The sequence below is a fragment of the Hirsutella rhossiliensis genome (assembly GCF_020360975.1).
Source record: "Hirsutella rhossiliensis strain HR02 chromosome Unknown scaffold00007, whole genome shotgun sequence".
Lineage (NCBI taxonomy): Eukaryota > Fungi > Ascomycota > Sordariomycetes > Hypocreales > Ophiocordycipitaceae > Hirsutella > Hirsutella rhossiliensis.
Window position 1 is genome coordinate 1,251,839 of NW_025408673.1, and position 22,303 is coordinate 1,274,141.

Consider the following 22,303-nt stretch of genomic DNA (forward strand, 5'->3'; position numbering starts at 1 on the left):
AAGGAGTAACCTAGGGGCCCTAGGGCCCTTAGGGGGGAAAATCACCGCGCGGGAGGAACCAGACTAACCTTTCCTTTATCTTTGCCTTTATAGCTACCCTTTCCTTAATTAGTTATAAGCCCCCGGGCTCTATAGCTAGCTAGGACTGCTAATAGGGGCCTACGCCCCTATTAGCCTCGCCATGGCCCTAGAGGCTGCATGCGAGTAATGATAAAAAAAAAGGTCGACACGGCCTACCATAGCACCCACATGACCCCGTGCGCGGGACCTTATCATGCGTCCCTCGACGGCTGCGGAATCCAGCCGACGGACCCGGGCGAACACGAGGTAACTACCTGGTACTCGAGCGTCGTGTAAGGCGAGCTGATGAGCGCGGCAAAGGTCACGAGCCGGTACTGGGTCGACAACATGTGCAACTCGGTTATGTTCGCCGGGGCACTGGCCCGTGTGGCGCAAGAAGCTGGTGATGTTAACCTCGTGGTTAAGATCGGCCCTCATCCCGCTCTTAAGGGTCCTACAACAGCCGTCATCGCGAGTGTTCCATACACGGGACTGCTCGCTCGCGGCGAGAATAATGTTCTTCAGCTCAGTGCTGCGTTAGGATTTGTCTGGACGAGACTTGGGACCGACAGCGTGCGATTCCGCGACGTCGAATCGCTGCTGTCCGGCACGGAAAGCAGAGCCAAGGTCCTTGACGATCTTCCTCCATATTCCTTTGAGCACCAGCGCACCTACTGGACGGGCAGCCGGATGGCCAATCACTTCAAGCACCGACGGGCCATCCACGCCCCGAACCCCATTCTGGGCTCGCCGTGCTCCGAGGCGACGACGCCCGGCGAGGTTCAGTGGCGCAACATCTTGCGGCTCGACGAGATGAGCTGGCTAAAGGGCCACATGCTTCCCCTCGTTGAAACGAAGCCATACAGCATGGTCAGCGTCGACAACGAGGCTTTCTATGCCAATCTCTCCGATGTTGGGTATAATTACTCGCCGCCGTTCTGCGGCGTCTCCAACATCCGCCGCAAGCCCGGCTATAGCGTAGGCACGCTGCTCAACCAATCCGGCTCTGCGTGGGAGGACAAGCTCGCTCTGCACCCTGGCATGCTTGGTTCTGCTCTGCAGGCTACCTTTGCCGCTTGGTCGTTCCCCGGCGAGACTCAAATCTGGGCACTGCATGTCCCCGTTTCCATATCTACCATCATCGCCAACCCGTATTTTACCACGCTTGGCCAAGGCGACAAGCAGATAATGATGCGGTACGAGGCCTTCATTCGGAGCATGGAGTCGTCTAGTGTCGTGGCAGACATCTACCTACATAATGAGAATGCCTCTCACGCAGATCGAGGGCTGTGAATCCAGTACCCTTTACCCGGGCAGCCTCCAAGAACGATGTTGCCATGTTTTCGCGGTTTAAAAACGGCGTCGCGTCTCCAGATGCGCAGCTTGCCGTGGGCGAGGTGAAGCTGCCCGACCCGGTGACCCAGCTATATCAAGACGTCGAGCGCGTTGCATACTGGTTCCTGCGCAACTTCTCGGTGGCTATCCCGGCCGACCAGCGGCATGACCTGCTTCCACACTTCAGGCACTACCTGGGGTGGTGTTACCGAATGGTGGACATGGTGAGCCGAAGTGAGCAACCCAAGGTGCCGGCCGTGAGCAACTACGACACCCGCCAGTGCGTCGACGCCATATTGACCCGGTATGAGAGCCGCAAGGACGTTCGCTTCGTTCAAGTTGTTGGCGAGAATCTGGAGCCCGTCATTAGAGCACATGAACCAGGACGGCCTCCTTCTCGCCTTCTACCAAGAGCAGTCTCTCTGTTCTGGTCCAACCCGAAGCTGGTTGGCCCGCATCGTCTCGTAGATTGCCTACCGCTACCCTGGCCTCAACGTCCTCGAGGTCGGAGCGGGCACGAGAGCCACGACGATCCCCGCGTTGCGTGAACTTGGCGATGCATGCGCCTCGTACACGTTCACCGAAATCTCCAGCGGATTCTTCATAGCAGCAGAGGAACTGTTCGAGAAGGAGGCTGGCAGCATGGTCTTCAAGACTTTTGACATGGAGAAGGAACCGATGAAACAGGGCTTCGTCGAGGGCTCATACGAGGTGGTCATTGCTGTCAACGTGCTGCATGTCGCGGGAGACCTGGAGACTTCCCTGTCTAACGTGCGTCGACTCTTGAAGCCTGGCGGATTTCTTGTCGTGGGCGAGTTTACATACACGAACCGGCTCTTTAGCGGCATGACGGTTGGGACACTACCTGGCTGGTGGATTGGCGCCGAGAATGGCCGCCCATGGGTTCCGCTGCTCACGCTGGGCTGATGGGATGCCGCTTTGAAGAAGGTGGCTTTCCGAGCATTGATACCATGACTCCGGACTTGAACTCGACGCTTCCTAAGAGCGTCTTCGTCGCTCAGGCTTCCAACGACCAGGCCATGCTGCTACGTGACCCCCTCGCAAGCAACATGAAGGACCAGCACGCCAGCTTGCGAGCCAATGCCCTCGCCATCATCGGGGGCACCACCAGGCCCGTGTATAAACTCGGGCAAGAGGCGTTCTCTATCCTCTCCAACCGCGTCCACGACACGCGGCTCTTCGACAGGGTCGAGGATTTTGCCTCGTCCAACATGACTCGGGCGACATCCGACTTGGGAGTAATTACCGTCCTCTGCCTCACGGATTTGGACAAGCCCTATCTGGGAGACACTACCGCGGACAAGTTCGACGCGCTCAAGATGATGTGGGCCACGGCAGGCACCCTTGTCTGGGTAACGCGCGGGTCGAGGGACGCGGCGCCGTACAGCCACATGATGGGGGGCATCGTTCGCACCGTCAAGACAGAGTACCCGAACTTGAACTTGCAGATGTTTGATCACGTCTTGTCAAAGTCCAGGAAAGACTGCTTTGAGCCAACCCAGGCTGACACCATCGGGTCGGGCGGCGACAAGGACCCGTAGCCGTATTGTTCTGCTTGAGTCTGCGCATATCGTCGAATCCAGTCCAAAACAGAGACGTCGCCGAGCAGGAAAAGAGCCAGCCACCAGAATGCAACCTTGGATCGGCACGAGGCGAAAGTTTTCACCAGAATTTCCAACCGCTTGGCATTGATGGTTGGGTCCAAAGTATCCAGAATGGCAGGCAGCAAGCCATGGACTCACGAGGTTGCATTCGACGTCCGGCTGCCAAAAAATGCTCCACAAGATCGACCCTAGTGATGGTGGATGCAGACTGAGGGTCATGAAGTAACGCAAGTCCTGCATCAACCGGCGAATATGAGCCTGGTCGGTGTCGTCGAGCCCATTGGCACCTTTCGTGCTAAGGTGAGGAGGCGGAAATTGTGGGCGAAGGCCCATGAACCTATAGAATGGGAGAATAAGTGCTGCGAAGAATCCCGCCTTGGAGGGTGGCAATGATGTCCATTCCTGATCAGTTCGATCTGCCTCCGTTCCAAGACCGCATAGTCGGCAAAGCTCAAGCAAAAGCTCAATCGCCTCCGTGGAGTTTGGTGTGGCCAAGACCCCTTTAATTGATGCTGGCGCCGAGACAGCAATTCCCACATTCGCATCAATGGAAACAGTCCATAGCGGCACTAAAAGCGCGTATACGAAAGAATTATAGAATTACTTAATACATATTTATAGCTAATTATATACTAATTAATATAAAAAAGAAAAATATAATTACCTTATATATATTCCTTATTACTCTTTATAAGAGCGCTACTAGGAGGTATAAGCTAATAAAGCACTTAGGTATATAGGACTAATATATTAATAGGGTATTAGTAGGGAATTATATATACCCCGCTCGTAAGTAATAAGTAACTCGCTACGCCTATAGAAGAAAGAAAAATCCCTCTTCTTATAAGCTTTAGTCTTATAACGAGAGTACCTTTAGCTATCTCTACTACTTAACTAATCGTAGTATAATATATATTCCTTTATAATTTCTAAAGCTTTCCTTTTTAGTTACTTAATAGAGATAGCTCCTTAAAGAAGACTATATAATACTCTTATAGTAGGATATAGTAATTAACTAGTTAAGGCCTCTTTATTACGTATATTAAGTATTTACTTAAGAGATAAAGAATAAGAAGATATATCCTTAGAATAGACCCTTATTATAAATAGCGTTATAACTATATTAAAGATATCGCTACTTATAAGTATAAGATAACTATTTTATAAGGAAAAGCTTATAGCTTTATAAGCGTATATTAAGGAGCTAGAGGAGATAAAATACTTATAAGATTACGTTATATTATTAAAGGAGGAAATTACTAAACGCGCTAGTACTATCGCTATCTATTTAGGAAAGTATCGATAGTCCTACTCCCTTAAATCGGACGGTAGTCGCGGTAGTAAGGTTAAGATTAAAAATATCGCTTAATTATCTTAACCTACTAATATATAGAAACTTTTAGACTAAACTTATAATCTAAAGGATGCTTTTAAGGCAGCGCCTAGATATTCTTATTATAATAAAATAAAGATCCTTAATATAGTAGATTATATATATAGCGACTATAAAGCGAGATAGCGCTAATACTTTAAAAAATAAACGCTAATTAACTAGATTAAATATAGTATAGATTAAGTATACTTTAAAGAATAAATACTTATTTTAATTAAGGATACTATAAATAAGGAGATACTATTAGTAATATAATTAAAGGAGGCTTACTAATAAGAAAGCTAGTCCCCCTTAAAGTTTAGCTTATACTTTAACTCTTTAAAGAAGTATTTTAAACGCTTATTAAAAAAGGTATATACTCTTATATTTTTTACTAAGCTAGAGCTATAACTTTAAGATTAAATTAACCTTTATTTAATACCTATTTATACCTATTAATAGGAAGAGCTTATATAAGTCGCTTAATAATATTAGGATACTACTATTAATAAGAAGTAATATATTAATACTACTTCTACCCTTAGAGGAACTAGGAATAGAAATAGTACTATACCTTAAGGTAGTATATATAAAGGGAGAAATTAAAGAGGCTAATAAGCTAAGCTAAATTATTAAGAAAATACTATTAATTTAACCGATAACTAGTAAGCTAGTAATATACTTATTAAGGGCTAAACTAAGGGATATTATTAAGAAAGAAGATCTTTTACTTAATTAGGAATTATATATTTTTAATATAATAAGCTAGGATACTTATCTATAGAATATATTAATATTCTAAAGGTAAAAACCTTAGTAAAGACTCTTAGATTTAATACTATAAACTAAGGAAAAAGTAAGATATTAAGGTAAACGCTTCTCCCTTAGTAAACTTAATACTTATAAGATAGTTATTTAAAACTCTTATAATAATATTAAGGTAAAACCCTACTAAAGTCCTTATATACTTAAATACTTATAATACTATTAACCTTATAAATATATACTTTACTTAATAATAGGGATTACTATAAGTAGCGCTATTATACCTTAAGTTATTAGGGGTTAGTAATAGTAAGGTAAGGGAGTATAGAGTATAATTAATACCGCTTTAAATAATAAATATAAGAAGTACTAAAAAGATAATTACTTATTTTTATATTAGAATTAAAAAGTTAACGCTAAATAATTAAGTATTAAGCTTTTTATTAGTTACTACCTTAAAAGATAAATATATTTATATTATCTTATAGAAATAATAGTAGTAGTTTAAGTATTAACTAAGTAGCGAAACCTTATAAAACCCTTATAGATTCCTTTAAGAATGTAAGAACGAGGTAAGAGTATATATAATAGCGCTTAATCTTAAGCTAATCCTACTACTAAACAAAGATAAAGATAAAGGGATTTTATAGGAAGAATAAGCTAAAAATCCTATTAACTCTTTATTAGTTTAAAGATACTTTCTTAGCTAATAAATCTAACTTATTACTAACTAAAAAAGGAATAGATTACTTAATTAATTTAATCCTTAATATAAAACCCCCTTATAGACTAATTTACCCTTTATTATAAAGGGAAATCTAAGTATTATATAACTAGATCTAAGATATAATAAAAGGAAAAATAATCTAAGAGTTAAAGAGCTTAGCTAAGGCACTTATCCTTTTTATTTTAAAGAAGGATAGTACCTTTATCGCGAAGCGTAGCCTAATTTCGTAGTTCTTAGAGATATCCCTTAGCACGAGGGACCTAGGAAGCTAAAAAGAGGTATAGAAAGGAGCGTAGGGGTAAGAGGGGAAGTAGAAGTAGCGATAGCTTCCTATAGAGGTAGCGAGAGATAAGACGGATATACCGGCAACGGCTAGAAAGGAGGGGAAAAACCGGTAAAAAGCTTAGTAGTTAAAAGGATATTAATAGCTTCTTTAAGTAGGATCTTCTTTATTAATTAAGATACTAGACGGGTATAAAGAGGGGCGTTAGATAGAGGAAAGAATGATAATTAAGGTAATATAATAATTACTCCCCTACCTTTATTGCTACCCCTATAAGAATTAAATCTCTCTGCCCTGCCTATCCGACCCCTTACTTTTAATTTTACCTTTATATATTTATATATACTTCTTATATCTCTCTTCGCGAGAGTTATAAGCCTAGGAAGAATAGAATTCCTATACCTTCTAGCTACTATAAAAGGTACCTTTCTTATATCCCTTATAGCTTCCTTTTACCCCTCTTACTAAAAAAGCCGATTTTTACCTAACTTTTCTACCCTTCCCTATAATAATATCGAAAAACGACTCCTCTACCGCCCCTATAGTCTATAGGACGATTCTTATAAAGCCCTAAGATTAGGATAAGTAGGTAAAGGAGCTACGGGCTTATATAGATAGGACTATCTATAATTTAGTCTTCTTTAATAAGTAGGACCCTCTCGAGCCCCCTCTTTATCTTAGAGCAACGGAATTTATAGAGGGAGCTTCCCTCTTCTCTAAGCTAACCTCTATATAATAAAGAGCTTTTTCTACTACCTTAGGCGACTATAAGAGTTACCGAAAGGAATACCTTTACGAGATAAAGCTACTAACTACTATACGTATAGCGATAACGGAATCTATTAGTACTATAAAGCTAATCTCTCTATAAGAGGAAGAGACTCCTAGGTAGTAGCTTTTAAAGCTCGAGACCTTAATAGCTCCCTCGAGGGGCTATATAACTAACCGTATTAAGAAGACCTATATAGTATACCTAAGAGCCTTTTCTATTAGGAACCTACTAGCTTCTTTATAGCTAGCTAAGTAGGAAGAAATCCTTAAGGAAGCTAACTAATACTTCCTTATAGAAGCTCTTTCTAGCTAGTAGCTATAGGATATATCTCTATTAATAACGCCTATTAATAACGGTTACTCGACTATCTTTTAAGAAGCTAGCTAGGAACTAAATAAAGAAGCTACTTAAGTATAATAATAAGTAGTCTTATTTCTTTATAGCTAGTACTCGACCTAGACGGTTCGACCTATAGCCCCTATTACTATAGCCCCTACTACTACTACTATAGCTATTGCTCCTTTAGCTCCTCCTCCCTTAAGAGTATTAATACCGTCTTTAACGGCTGCCCTAGGCCCGGCCCCGGCTCCGCCTCTTACTCCGGGCCCGGCCCCGGTCCCGTTAGTTAGACCGGCCCGACTAGTCCCCTAATAGACCTTTTAGTCCGTTAGTCGAAAAATTAGGGAACTAGTCGAAATCAAACCTCTTCGTTAAAATTAGCAATAAAGGGTAAAAAGGGGGGGTTTTTAAGTAGACCTTCCGGACTAAGATAAGGATTCCTTAAAGAAACGTATAAGGAGGAATCGACCTACTTACTAAGTATATAAAAAGCCCTATCGGCTAAAAGACTACTAGTAGGTCTTTAAGGAAAACCGACCTAAAGGAATTAACCCTTTAAAGAGGCTATAAGAAATAGTATAATAGTCTCTTAAGGAGGACCCCTTATTATAGAAGAAGATAAACGAGATTTAGGTTACTAAGAAATAGTAACTAACGCCGCTACTATTATTTAAGCTATAAATTTAAGGAAAAATTATTAGTATAGTAAATCTAGTATTCGTCTTCCCTATAGATTAGTAAGACTAACCGTTAGGACCCTTTAACTATCCCCTACGAAAATTAGCTATCTTTAACTCTAGTACTTCCCTCGATATCTATAATATACTCTTACGATTCCGGTCCTTTAAGAAGGTAGGAAGGGAATATCTTATTACTAGGGAATTAACCGTATAGATAGAGGGATATAGAAGGGTAAATTTTACGATAAAATTACCTAATAGATCTATATAAATTCTTCGACGAAAAAGGGTAGCTTTTTACCCTTAATTTTTAATAGGCTTAATTTCCTTCCGCCTTTATTAAGAGGAAGGAATCTTCTAGGATATAACGTCTAAGCCTATAAGGCTAGTTTAAAAGAATTAGATTATCGGGCTTATTAAGGAGAAATTCGGTTAATTTATTCTCGAATTCCGACCTATCCTTAAGAAGGAATCTTTCGAGAAGTTAGCTTTCCCTACTAAGAGGGTAGGATCTAAGGACCCTTTTTTAGTAGCCTAAGAAGATAGTATTCTTTAGTACGCACGACTTAGTTACCTAGGCCCCCTAGCTTTATATAAGCTAGGTTAATAATAAGGCGTATAAATAAAGGGCCTAAAGACTATCGAATACGAATACTACGGCTAAGGAAAGACTAAGAGACGAATTTCTAGACGGACCTTAATATAGCCGGACTAGCTATATAATAAAATTTAGGTCGATTAAACCGACGTTTCTAGGGATTAAGAAAGCTTTATTAGGGTAATGTTTTTTATAGACGCCTTTTTAAGGATAGTTTTCCCTTATTTCTTATAGACCTACCTAAGTAAGTATAACTAGTTTACCTTCTAGGACTTCGTTAACTAAATAAAATCCTACTTTAGCTACGAGGTAAAGAAGATATAGTTTAATAGAGAGCTATTTATAAAGGATATCTTAAATTAGCTTTAAAAAAAGAGTATTTTACCCCTTCTATTAGTACTAAATACCTAGGCTTAGAATAGAGGGGTAGAAAGATTAAGGGGTGCTATAATAAAAAGGGCCCGTATAATAAGACTTACTATAAAGCTTCCCTATAACCTTTAAAGGGAAGTCGTTAAGACCGCCTATTAGCTTTAGAACCGGACCCTAAGGGACCTAGAGACCTTTTTTAAGACCTAAGGAATAGACTAGAAATCCCCCCTTAAGCTCTTTACGAAGAAGAGGGCCTCGCTAGCCTACCCTTATGCCTATAGCTATAAGGTATACGCTATAACTACTAATATATAGCTAAAAAGGAAGAAGAAAAGAAAGCTTAATCCTAGAGCCTTTATTAGTTACCTCGTCGGCTATAATTCTACGAATATCTTCTATATTTAGATTCCTCTTCTATAAAAGGTTATTTCGACTAGGGATATAATTTTCGATGAATTTAGCTTCTTCGATAGAAAGAGGGATTAATAGCCCCTCTTACTCTTATAACGTTAGCTAATTTAAAAGATTTAAATCCCCCCTTCCTAATAGTCTTAAGAAGAGGTCCTAGTTAAGGAAATAGAAGAAGAAACTAACGTCGAAATAGTTAAGGATAACGCTAACCTTAAAGAAGAAGAGGAAGCTACTAGATTAGATAATCTAAATAAAGAAGAAGACTATAGGAAAGCGGTAGAGCTAGAATACGCCTACCTACCTACGCTTCCTCCTATATAAAAAGAAGATCTAAAAGCAGCTTTTTTAGTTAGTCTTCCCGTCTTAACCCTTAAGGGGGTAGGAAAGGCACCTCTCTTAAAAGATTACCTAGCTGCCTTTTTATCCCTGCTTTAAGAAGCAAAGGAAGGTATAGGGCCTAATATAGATACTAAAGAAGACTAACCTCTCCTTTATTTCGATCGTTTTTCTAACTTCTACCTAACGCTAATAAAAGACAGTTCCTATAGAGCGTTTATAGTAGGCCGGCTCTTTAAGCTGTAGCTATTTATAAGAATATACCCTTATATTCCTATTTTACTATTATAAAGAAATAATAGGCATAGGGAGGCTTTATAGAATAAGCTAGTAAAAAGAGGCTCTATAATATAGTCTAAGGGAATAACCCTTAAAAGACAAAGACCTCTACTAGACATCTATACCTTTCTCTAGGAAAGGCGGGTTAGGATAAGCCTATCCTTACAAACAAAAATATACATAAAATGCATAAGTCAATCATAAGCAGAACGGATACCCTATTGCCTATTTTGGCCTAGCGGTTCTAAAGATATCCGCGATACGAGAATAGGTAGGGCATAGAACATTCTAGTTAAATCCACTACTTATGCTAGAACCCATAGTCTTACGTTAACCATCACGCCACAATCAGACCACCTACTAAGTTAGGAAGATATACTATAGATAGAGCTTTTTAAGCACTATAGAATGTGCTAAAAAGCTAACTAATCGTTCTACTAGTAGGCGAGCAATGGTCTATAAAAGACGAAGGATCTCCCTAGGAGTAGTAGATAGAACAAGCAAGTTCGTATATATCTTTTACAACGCTATTCTTTTAATATATTATTCAGCCCCTTATATCCTCGTTATAAATTCCGGATAAAATCCTACCCTATACTCCTTTAACCTATCCTTCCGCTTAAGTTATCGATTACCCGATTCTACGCTTATTACTTATACCTTTCTATACTATTAGCAAGGAAGGTATATAAAAGAGACCTCCTAGACCTACTAGTAAACTAAAAGTAGCTAGAAAAACACCCTTTTAAAGACTAGTTTTTCTAGGCCTAGAAAGACTACCTAGCCTTATATAAAGAGATAGGGTCTTTTAAAGAGGTCCCTAAGGAAATAGTAAGAGGAAAATAGGTCCTTAGCTATAAGTAAGTCTTTATCTATAAGACTAATAAATATAGCTTCCTTTAAAAGTATAAAGCCTAGCTAGTTATTTATAGGAATTAATAGGAAAAAGGGGATCTACCTACTAAGGTAACTACCTTAATAGGGATATCTTTTCGGACCCTTATAGCTATAGTAGTAGAATTCGACCTTAAGCTTAATTAAATAGATATAGTTAACGCCTTTATTAACTGCCTACTTAAGGAAGAAGAAGTTATTTATATACGACTTCTTCTTAGTTTTTAATAACTAAGAAAGGGGTTTTTATTTTATATATTATTACTCGTATATAGCCTCTAGGGCTATAGTAAGGCTAGTAAGGGCCTAGGCCCTTATTAGTAGTCTTAGCTAGCTATAGAGCCTAGGGGCTTATAACTAATTAAGGAAAGGGTAGCTATAAAGGTAATAATAAAGGAAAGGTTAGTTTAGTTCCTCCCGCGCGGTAATTTTCCCCCTTAAGGGCCCTAGGGCACCTAGGTTACTCCTTTTTAAGCTACTTAGCTATCCCTATCTCTATTTTAGCTAAGAAGGTTAAAAGAGCTTCCCTTCCTTCCTTAGAGCTATAGAGAATAGGTAGGCTAAGGGCCCCCTTCCGTCTCTTAAAGGTTTAGTAAAGGACCTTTCTTTCCCTCCTATAGTTTAGGTACCTTAGGAGAAGGTGCCTAGCTATATACCTTCTTTAGCTATAGCGGTAGTCGTCTTAGTCTACCTTATTAGTCCTTTTTAAGAAGGAAAATAAGAAGCCGGCCTTAAAAAGGAGCTAGTAAAAGGCCGAGAGGGTCGGCCTAGGCCTCCCTATAAGGTCCTTTTCTAGGCTAAGGGCTAAGCGGGGGGTCCTTTAAATAGATATATAGTGCTTGCCTAGGCCCTTAGCCCTAGGGCCTTTAGCCGCCTTAGTAGCCTAGAGTCCCTTTTAATAGTCCTTAGTAGCTTACTAGACCTTTCTTTATAAGTAGCTAATAGAGACTAAGGGTATCCCTTAGGTAGGGGCCCTTAAGACTCTTTTAGCTAGCTAGTTAGCTAGCTCGTTACTAAAGATCCCTAGGTAGCTAGGGTACTAGTATAGCTATATATTATAAAAGGCTTCTAAGCTAGATAAGAGCCTTTTAATATATATAGCTAGGTCTAAGAAACCTATAACCTTTTATATAGCGGCTTAGCTATCTATAAAGATATAGGTATCTATAAGGGGGCTAGGAGGGCTAAGCTTTAAGGGCCGAGGCCTCTTAGCTAGGTCCTCTAAGACCCTTAGTATCGCGAATAGCTCTATATTAGCTACTTTAATCGAGGGCCCTAGGTTCTTATAGTACGCCTTAATAGGCCTATTTTCTAAGCTTATTTTATAGAAGAAGTAAGCGTTAGTCTCTATAAGGGACCCCTTAAGGCACCCCTTAAAGCCGTTAGTATAAAAGGTTAGGGGCTATAACATAAAGTCTTCTAGGCTAGCTAGGCTAGCTAAGAGGCATTAATATTACTTCTTAGCTAAGGGCTTAGGGGCCTTTATTATTATAATAAAGGCCTTAGGCTCTAGGGCCTATAAGGGCTCCTAGCTAGCTTTCCTTCTTTCTAAGTTATAATTAGGTCCTATAAAGGCTACTAGGCCTTTAAGGAGGCGGAAGAGCTATATATATAGCTTAATATAGCTTAAGGCCCTTAGGTTAAAGCTTAAGTTAGCGAGGTTATCCTATATAGCTAGGTTATAAGCCTACCTTATAAGGTAACTAAGTAAGAAGTATAGGGTCTAGAGGGCGTAAGAGAGGTATACCCTTTTAAATTATACCTTTAGTAATAGTAGGGCCGCTTTAGCTTCTAAGGCCCTAATAAGGGATCCTTTAAAGGCCCCTAAGACCTTTAAAAGAGCTTAGTTTTATAGCTTTTAAAAAGACTTTATAAGGTTCTTAGGGGTCTTAGGCCCCTTATACTAAAGTTAGGCCCTATAGTTTACTATAGAGGTTATATAGGCCTAGTAAAGCTATTTAGAGGCTTTAAGTAATAGGCCTTTTTATATAGAGGTTAAGCGGGATAGTCCTTTAAAGGTAGCTTATATAAATACTACCTTCTTCTTAATATATTATTTAAATAAGAGCTTAGAATTAAAAAAGACCCCTAGCTACTATATTAAGGGCTTTACCTCGAAAAATAAGCCTCCTACTATTATACCCTTTAAAATAAGCTATCGTTACTTACTAAAGTAAATAAGTTCTATCTTTAAAGGGTTAAAGTAGACCCCTTAGTCTTTAGCTTATTCGAATAGGTTAGTAGCTATTACTTCTAGCTACCGAACGTTCTTTTTAGCCGAGGTCGATATTATAGAGATACTAAAGTTATCTATATAAGATAGCTAGTATCTCTTAGCCGCTAATATCCCCCTTATATATAAAAGGAATAAAATAAGGATAATAAGGGACCCTTAAAGCACCCCTATTACTAAGTCTATAAGGGGCTAGACTTACCCCTTAAAGGCTAGCTAGATCTTTCTTTTAGTAAGGAAGTAGTCTACCTAGCTTATAAGGGCCTTAAGGGGGTTTAATTCCTTTAGGACCCTTATAAGCTATTCCTTTAATACGAAATTAAAGGCGCCCTTTATATCTAATAAGAGGGTACTAGTAATAGCCTTCTTATTAGACTCCCGCTTCTTTTAGATATAGTATAGAAGGAGGAGGGCCGTATCTATAGCTAACCACTGCTTTCGTCCCCTTAGCTATATAGGGTTTAAAAGCCTAGCTATATTAGCTAAATAGCTTAGCTAGGTAGCGTATAGCTTTTTAAGGACTTTTCCTAAGTAGTTAAGTAGACTTATAACTATATAGGCCTTAAGGATAATATAGTCTTACTTATTTTACTTAGGAAGTATAATTCCTATAGCTTCCTTCTATACCTTAAGGTAGTATCCTTAGTTAAATAAAGCTTTATAGGCCCTATTAAAGACCGTAGGGATAGCCTTATATACGTATTAAATAGGGAGGAAGCTAAGGGAGTCTAGGCTAAGGGCTTTTTTATTAAAAGAGCTAAAAATAGCCCTCTTAATCTTAGGGTCCTTTAGCTTTAGCTAGTCCTACTTAACCGTGCCCTTACTACTTATATAGCCTAGGGGCTCTTCTTTTTCTAGGCTCTAAGGGGGGCTAAAGGGAGGGCTAGGGCTAGGGTCTAGGGTTAGGAAAAAGGTTATTAGGAAGGCCTTATATTTTTCTATAAAGGTATTAGCTTTTACCTCTATCCCTTTTTTTATATATAAGATACTAGGAAGGGTAGGGTTAGCTTTAGCCTTAGTAAAGGAAAAGGCTATAAAGATATCTTTTCCTATTACCTTTATTAAAAAGCTCTCTTAGTATTACTTTTTAGTAGCTTTAATAGTATACTTAAAGCTATTTCGGGCCTTTATAAAGCTCTTCTAGCTCTTTTTATCCTAGGCTAGCCTATTAGCCTATTAGGCTAAGCTTAGGGCTTTTTAAAGGTATATTAGCTCGTTAGTCTACTAAGGCTTAGATCCCTTATAAGGCCTCTTTTTCGGTATCGCTATATTTAAGGCCTTTATAAAGGTTCTTATTAAAAGGAAAGCTATCCCTTCTAAGTTATCTCTTTTTATAGCCCTCTTTATAGCTATAAAGAAGTCTTATTCCTTCTTAGCTAAGTATTTTAAGAATACCTTTTAGTCTACTTTCTTATAGTTATAGGTAGTAGGCCTAGCTAGTAGTAGCCTATTAAGGCCCCTTAAGCTAGCTTTAAAGGCTATAGGCTTATAATCTAAGCTTATAGCCTCTAGGAAGCGGAAGTTAGCCTAGGTTAGCTATTTAAAGGGGCTATAAAAAGTAAGGTCTATAACTAAGGCCCTTTTTAAGCCTTTCCTTTAATAAGTGCCTTTTATAGCTACCTTAAGATCCGTTAGTAAGGAAGCCTTATAGCGGTCGAGCTAGCTAATAAGGGCTTCTACCTTATAGGCCTTAAAGGGTTCTATAAAAGGGTTCTAATAAGAGTAGTATAAGTTAAAGTCCCTTACTAGTAAGAAAGGCTACTATAGGAGCTAGGCTATTAGTAGTAGCCTTTTTATTATAAGGGGCCCTTACTAGCCTTAGCTAGCTAGGGCCCCTTTAACTTCTTTTTTATTATATAGGTTAATAAGGGTAAACGGCTTAGCGCTTTTTACCTTTATAGCCTATATATTAGGATCGTAAAAGAGGTTAAAGCTAGGGCTAGCTTCTATCTAAGCTTGCTTCCTCTTATAAGCTATAACCCTAGGCCTCTTAATAAGCTTAGGAAAGTTAGTAGAGGGGATAGGGGTTATAACGTTATAGGCCGGATACTATATAGGGATATAGCTATTATTAATCTTATAAAGGTAAGGCTCTTATAATAAGATAAGGTCCGCTCTTATTTTTAGGGCTTACTTTAAGATCGATAAGTTAGCTATTTCCTACCTATTAGTATTATACTATATAATACTAATAGGGTCGTAGTTAAGCCTAGGGGGCCTAAGGGGCTTTAAGGGCCCTATAAGCGTAAAGGTGTTACGACCACGGTCTAGCGAACCGCGGGACCAGCACATATCACGAGGACACGTAACGTAGGGAGCAAGGAACATTAGACGGACCGACGGGCCAATTAAGTTTAGAGCGACGGGTTACTCTAGCGCTCTAACGCTCTACGGCTAGGATCGTAGGATCGCCCTAGCGCCCCAGCGCTCCTAGACGACGGGATCACCTAGTGCTCTCGGCGATCTAGGGAAGCTCTCGAGATATATAAGGAAGGAACGGAACACTCCTTTAGACAGATAGCTCGATAGCTTTCAATATAATTATTACGATCTCTATTACGATCTTATCTCTAATTCCGATTACTTAATTACCTAGTTATAGTCTACGGTCTACGACCTCCGACTTATTACTAACGTAATATATATATTATTGCTTAGACCTCGCCCTATTATATCTACTAACATAAACCCCACGATAGGTTTATCCCTTAGGAATAATACCGGTCGTTATACGTTAAAAGCTCTTATTTAGTGCAATACCGCGTTACTCTAAGCAATATCGCAACTATTAATATACCTATATAGTAAACTAGATTAACTAACTCTAGAGCTACTATATCGCCTTAGGATATAATGCGCGAGATTATCACCCTTCGATATAAGGTATAGTTACTTAGGAACGGAGGAGGCAACGGATAAGTTAGGGACCTTAGAGAAGCAGTTAAACTAAAGCAGCTAGGACCATTCGACGGTACTTATAGCACTCTTTAAGACTTTATTACCTAACTTAAGGCCTACTATTAGTTTTACCCGACGAAACTTTCGAACCTAGTCGAAAATGTACTCTACGTAGGAAATTATTTATCTAGAACGGCACTCGCCTAGTTTAGACCTATTATAAGGGACTATCTCGACAACTAACGAGCATAACGAAATAGCGAAACGGACGAAGTCTTTGCTAGTTTCTAAGGATTTAAAGAAGCTATTACTAAGGTATTTAGAACAACCGACGAAGAACGAGAAGCCGAATAGAAACTTTAAGAACTCCGATAAAGGACCTTAGTATCGGACTATGCTGCTAAATTCCGTTAAGTTACCTTAAAACTTAAATAGGACAACGAACCCCTTATATCGCGATTCTACGACGGACTTAGGGAAGAAGTTAAGGACGAACTCTATAAGGAAGATCGACCCGACGGCCTCTTAAACTATATCGCTATAGTAGTACGAATCGACGATAGATAGTATACGCGACGCTAAGAAAAGAAATAAGGAAGAGGAAACTAGAACCCTTCCTATAGGAATAACTTTAACCGACGCGCTAACTATAAAAAGAAGCGCGAAACTCCTATTGCCTACGCCTATATAACTAACCTAGGCAGGATAGATCTAAATATAATATAGAAAAGCAAAGGAAAGTGTTTTAACTACGGGAAACCTAGACATTACTCTAAAGAATATAGACAACCTCGCAAGGAGAAGAAAACCTACTAGGCACCAGCCCTAGAAGGTAAGAAACACCTAAACGCTACTAATAAATAGGAACTAAAGTATAAACTCCTTAGTTAGACTATATACTACGACGACGAATATATAGTATACTGAAGCGATAAGAACGGTACTAGATAGTTCCTAAAGCTACTAAAGAAAACCCTTATAATAATATAACGAAGGGATCCTAAAATATAGAAATAAGTTAAATTCGCAGAGCTAGAACACCCCTATCCTAAAGGAGTCTCCTAAGACTAGATTAGGAAGAACGGCAAACGATTCTAAGAAGATATACGAAATAAAAATCGATAATAACGACGGGCAGTCTATAAGCAATATAATAAAGAAGACACGGACGTAGCCCTTATACTTACGAAACTTAGATAATAACCTAAAGAGGAACAACGAAGTATCGACGATATAAGCTCTAAAGAATAAGAAATACCTAGAGAAACGGAAGACGAGAACGAACTCGTACTACCACCCTCGTTACTAAGGGAAAATACTACGATTAGAGAACACGCTCTATACTTCGAAGAATTCGAAGAAATACTTAAAATTACAACCTAATAAACACCTTAAATTCTCACGGAAAACTAATAAGCTATATTAATTTAATATTAACCGGCACTATATAGAGGAGACTACGCTATAGCTATCGCCGTAGTCGATACCTTTATAGCTCTATAACGAGAATAGCAACCACGAGGAGAATTTAAAGACGATCTATAAACACTACTTACTTATAAGCACTATAAGCATATTTTATAGATATTATACGTCTACCTAGATTATATAATATACTTCTAGATAAAGGCACGATACAACGCCTTCCCGGTTAGGTTTAAAGGATAAGTACTTTCGAAACCCTACCTAAGCATAGAACTAGACTACTAGAAAATCGATTAACGCTACCTAAACGACTAAGTTATATTATTAAAACCCGATTACGGTATATTACTTAAATGCCGCGATAATTACGGTTTATTAACGAGATATCTTTTAGAGATATATAAAATCTATAGACACGCTAAAATAGAAGAATAGTATAACGCTACTCGCTTTAAGGCATCCGAACTATTAATCTTCTAAAGACTTACGTAACGAGTTAAATGCGACGAAGAAGATTATAACGAATATATATACCCGAACTATAGAGTTTATAAATACGAAAAAGCACGAGCATAGTATAAACGATATAACGGTGCACTAAAAGATTATTAGTAATACGTATAAAGGCTATAAGCCGTATTCGACTAAGGAAAAATCGACACGGAAATACTACGCGAAAAACAGAAAGACGCTAAACGAAAACTCGACCTTTAGTACGAAAACGAATAGAATTATAAAGCATAGTACGCAATTAACTACGAAGTAGTATAATATAAACGATATAGCGTCGAGAAATAAGAAATCTTCGATTAGCTATAAGAAATCAGTCTCTTAAGCCCCGATACGATACTACGCGACGAAAATATAAAGAAACGATATTAATAATAAATCGAAGAAGAATACCTAAATAAAACGAATAAGGACTAGGCAAAAAACGAGGTACGCTATCTATAAAAGGGATATAGACTAGCACGACACGATAAGATCTAAGGACCCTATGTATAGCAACGGCAAGCTATAGCGACTAAATAGTATTAGATATCTAAATCGCGGGATATTATATACGTATACTTTTAGACTACGGCGCGATAGGCAATTACGTTTTACCTAAAGTCGTTAATCGTTACCGACTTATATAGAGATATAAGATAGATCTATATAAACTCACGAATATCGAAGCAGAGGCCTTTAACTATAACAACGGAATTATTAATATAGAGATTAATTACCTCGATATTAATATCTAGGGCCACGACGAATAAGTTAACTTCGATATTATAGATATTAGAGAACACGACCTTATATTAGGACTTCTATAGCTATAGGAGAGCAACCTATTAATTAACTAGAAAACTAGCTAGCTACGTTAGAACAAAGACGTAAGTTTCTAGGACTAGTAGATTTAAGAGAAAGCAAAATTTTGCGATAATTTAGCTACTAAATAGGATAAAAGGGATAACCGTTTAAGTAAATTATTACGGGCTTTAGCGATACAAACGAAAATAGTAACCGAACTAGCGGATATAATAAAATCGACTAATAAGACCTACGTACTAACTAACACGGCTATATAACCTAGCATCCGATATAAATAGAATAAAGGATATAATACAAAGATCTAAAGAGTTATTACTACTCTAAGGAAAGACCTTAAATAAATTAATAAGAGCTTAAGTTAAGAGAAACTAGCTCTTAAAGGAAAGAATAAAGCCTATAAGATAGAATAAAGAACATCCCCTAGGAATACCGGAAATACGATAAACTCTTTAAGGAAGAACTTAAGATAGGGTTACCCGAATATAGCTAATAGGACCACGAAATTTATCTTAAGGATAGAATAACGCCGACGTTCTATAAAATCTATAACCTAAACGAAAAGCAACTATAAACGCTACGCGACTACCTTAACGAGAATCTACGAAAAGGATATATACGAATATTAATATCTAAAGCAGGCTATCTAGTTATATTTATTCTAAAGAAAAACGGTAAGCTACGACTAGTTATCGACTATAGACGCTTAAACGATATTATAATAAAGGACCGAATACTATTACCGCTTATATCGGAACTACGAGATCGACTATACGGCAAAAAATAGTTTATAGCCCTCGACCTTAAAGGCGCCTATAACTTAATACGTATAAAAAAGGGACGCGAATAGATAATAGCCTTTAGAACGAAATTCAGACTATTCGAATATCTAGTAATGATATTTAGACTTATAAATGCACTAGCTACCTTCTAACGGATAATTAATAATATCCTACGCAAACACTTAGATATCTTTATAGTAGTATACCTAGATAATATCCTAATCTTCTCGGACACCCTAGAAGAATATAAGGAATACGTCTATAAGGTACTCCGCGTACTTTAGAATGCGAAGTTACTAGTTAAACTAGAGAAAAGTAAGTTCTATATATAGGAAGTAGACTTCCTCGGATATACGATCTTACTAAGAGAGATATAGATATAATAAGATAAGATTAACTTAGTTAAAGAATAGCTAACGCTAAAGAATATTAAGGACGTATAAAGTTTCCTAGGATTTATAAATTACTACCGACGATTTATTAAAGATTTCGGAAAGATTATAGCACTACTATACGACTTAATAAAGAAGGAAAAAGGATTTATATAGGACGATAAAGCCAACGAAGCTTTCGAATATATTAAGACTACGATTACGTAAGAACTAGTCTTAACTACCTTCGATCTAGAATAATAAATCGAACTCGAAACCGATATATTAGACTTTGCTCTAGGAGTATAAATCGGATAAAAAGACGATAAAGGAAGACTACGACTAATTGCATTTTACTCGAAAAAGCTATATAGCGTAGAACTTAATTACCCTATCTACGATAAAGAATTCCTCGCAATTATTTAAGCTTTTAAGGAATTTCGACACTACCTTCTTAGAAGTAAGTATAAAGTTAAGGTCTATATAGATTATAAGAATATCTTATACTTTGCAATAATATAATAGTTAAACGGACGATAGATCTAATAGGCCGAATACTTATTAGAATTCGACTACGAAATAATCTATAGGAAAGGAATAGAAAACGGTCGAGCTAATGCCCTTAGTCGACGAAGTAACCACGATATAAGAGCACCTATAGCGAAAGAATAGCTCCTAGAAATCAACGAAAACGGAAACTACTAGCAACGATAGCTAAACATAATATTTAAAGTATAACCCGACGACTCGATATACTAGAAGATCCTAAAATAGATAAAAGAATATAAAGCACTAAAGGGATACGATATAGAATATTCGGAAGTTCTAATATATAAGAATAAAATCTAGATACTACTAGCGTTATAAGATAAAGTTATATAAGATATATACGAATATCTAACATATAGATACTAAGGAATCCGAAGAATAATAGAACGGATTAAACGATAATATAACTTCCTATAGCTTAAGGAAGCAATACGATAAGTTACTAAAAAATATAAACTTTGCGCACGAAGTAAAGCTAAACGATATAAGCTATACGGAGAATTATAACCGCTACTAGTACTAGAGAAACCATAGGATTTAATAGCTTTTAATTACATTATAAAGCTACCACCGTTAAAAGAACCTATAACTAACGTTAAGTATAATAGTATATTCGTTATTACCGATAGACTAATAAAGTACGGGTACTTTTTACCGTATAAAGAAGCAAGTAATATGGAAGAGCTAGCATATATATTCCTACGAATAATTATTAGCAATTACGGACTACCGAACGAGATTGTCTCTAATAGAGGAAGCACGTTTATAGCTAAATTTTAGCAAGCTCTTATAGCATAATTAGGGACGAAATATAAGCTTAGCATAGCTTATTACCTATAAATAGATAGATAAATAGAACGACTTAACTAAACGCTTAAATAATATTTACGATGCTATATTAGTTACGAATAAAACGATTAGGTTAAATAGCTACTAATAGCGTAACTAGCTTATAATAGCTTAGTTACGGAAACAACTAAGCTCTTACTAGCATACGCTAATTACGGATATAACCTAGAAGTATTTAAGGTTACTCGATAAGGACTATAAGCGGAACGAGCGATACTATAAGCAGATTAGCTACGAAAATTGCATAAAGAAATGCAATAAGAACTTTAATTCGTTAGAGAACGAATGTCTACTTATTATAATCGGAAAAGATTGTAAGGACTAATCTTTTAAGAGGGAGATATAGTCTACCTCGTACGACAAAACATTAAAATAAAACGACTAAGCAATAAATTAGATTTTAAGAAACTTAGACTATTTAAGGTTAAGAAAACCATTTTAAAAGTTAACTACGAACTTTCGCTACTAATAATAATACGGATATACCTAATATTTTATATCTTATTATTAGAACTAGCGCTACGAAACGCTAAACTATAGGAAAAAATCGAAGTTAACGACGATTAAGAATATAAAGTAGAATAAATACTAGATATAAGAAAATAAGGTTAGTAATAAGAATACCTTATTAAGTAGAAGGGATACGGACTAGAGGAAAATACCTAGGAACTACTTAAGCACTTAACCTACTACGGTTCTCTACTCCGATAGTTCTACTAGGCGAACCCTTACTCGGAAATATAGGGTTACTAAGAATAGTATCCTAGTCTAATACGTCTAAGGCACTAAACGATTAAACCTCGCTAATAGCAATAGTTTCCTTATTTAATAAACAAACCGATTCGTCTCGAGAAGAACGCGTTATACTATCTTCTTTATTAATAGCTTATATACCCCGCTAAAATAACTTACTACCTCGGTCCTTTAGGAAACGCTTCTATTTCCTAATCCGAGCTAGGCGAGCTATCGCTTCCTCTAACGCTTCTTCTACTTTCCGTTCGTCTAAATTAATCTTTTACTATTAATTTATAATG

The 22,303-nt window shown here is 37.8% G+C and overlaps 3 protein-coding genes across 3 annotated transcripts; all 3 read left to right on the plus strand.

Annotated features, from left to right (window-relative positions):
- Positions 1-366: 366 nt before the first annotated feature.
- On the plus strand, positions 367-1,353 carry HRG_06865 (polyketide synthase dehydratase domain-containing protein; the record flags this gene model as incomplete). The annotated part of the gene is made up of 1 exon (XM_044865336.1): positions 367-1,353. One exon carries the CDS (start codon positions 367-369, stop codon positions 1,351-1,353), a length of 987 nt encoding a protein of 328 aa, XP_044719298.1.
- Positions 1,354-1,397: 44 nt separating this feature from the next.
- Positions 1,398-2,322, plus strand: HRG_06866 (methyltransferase domain-containing protein; the record flags this gene model as incomplete). The annotated part of the gene is made up of 2 exons (XM_044865337.1): positions 1,398-1,736; positions 1,864-2,322. The coding sequence occupies 2 exons, from the start codon at positions 1,398-1,400 to the stop codon at positions 2,320-2,322; spliced, it is 798 nt and encodes a 265-aa protein (XP_044719299.1).
- Positions 2,323-2,366: 44 nt separating this feature from the next.
- On the plus strand, positions 2,367-2,957 carry HRG_06867 (polyketide synthase; the record flags this gene model as incomplete). Its single annotated transcript, XM_044865338.1, has 1 exon — positions 2,367-2,957. One exon carries the CDS (start codon positions 2,367-2,369, stop codon positions 2,955-2,957), a length of 591 nt encoding a protein of 196 aa, XP_044719300.1.
- Positions 2,958-22,303: the final 19,346 nt, after the last annotated feature.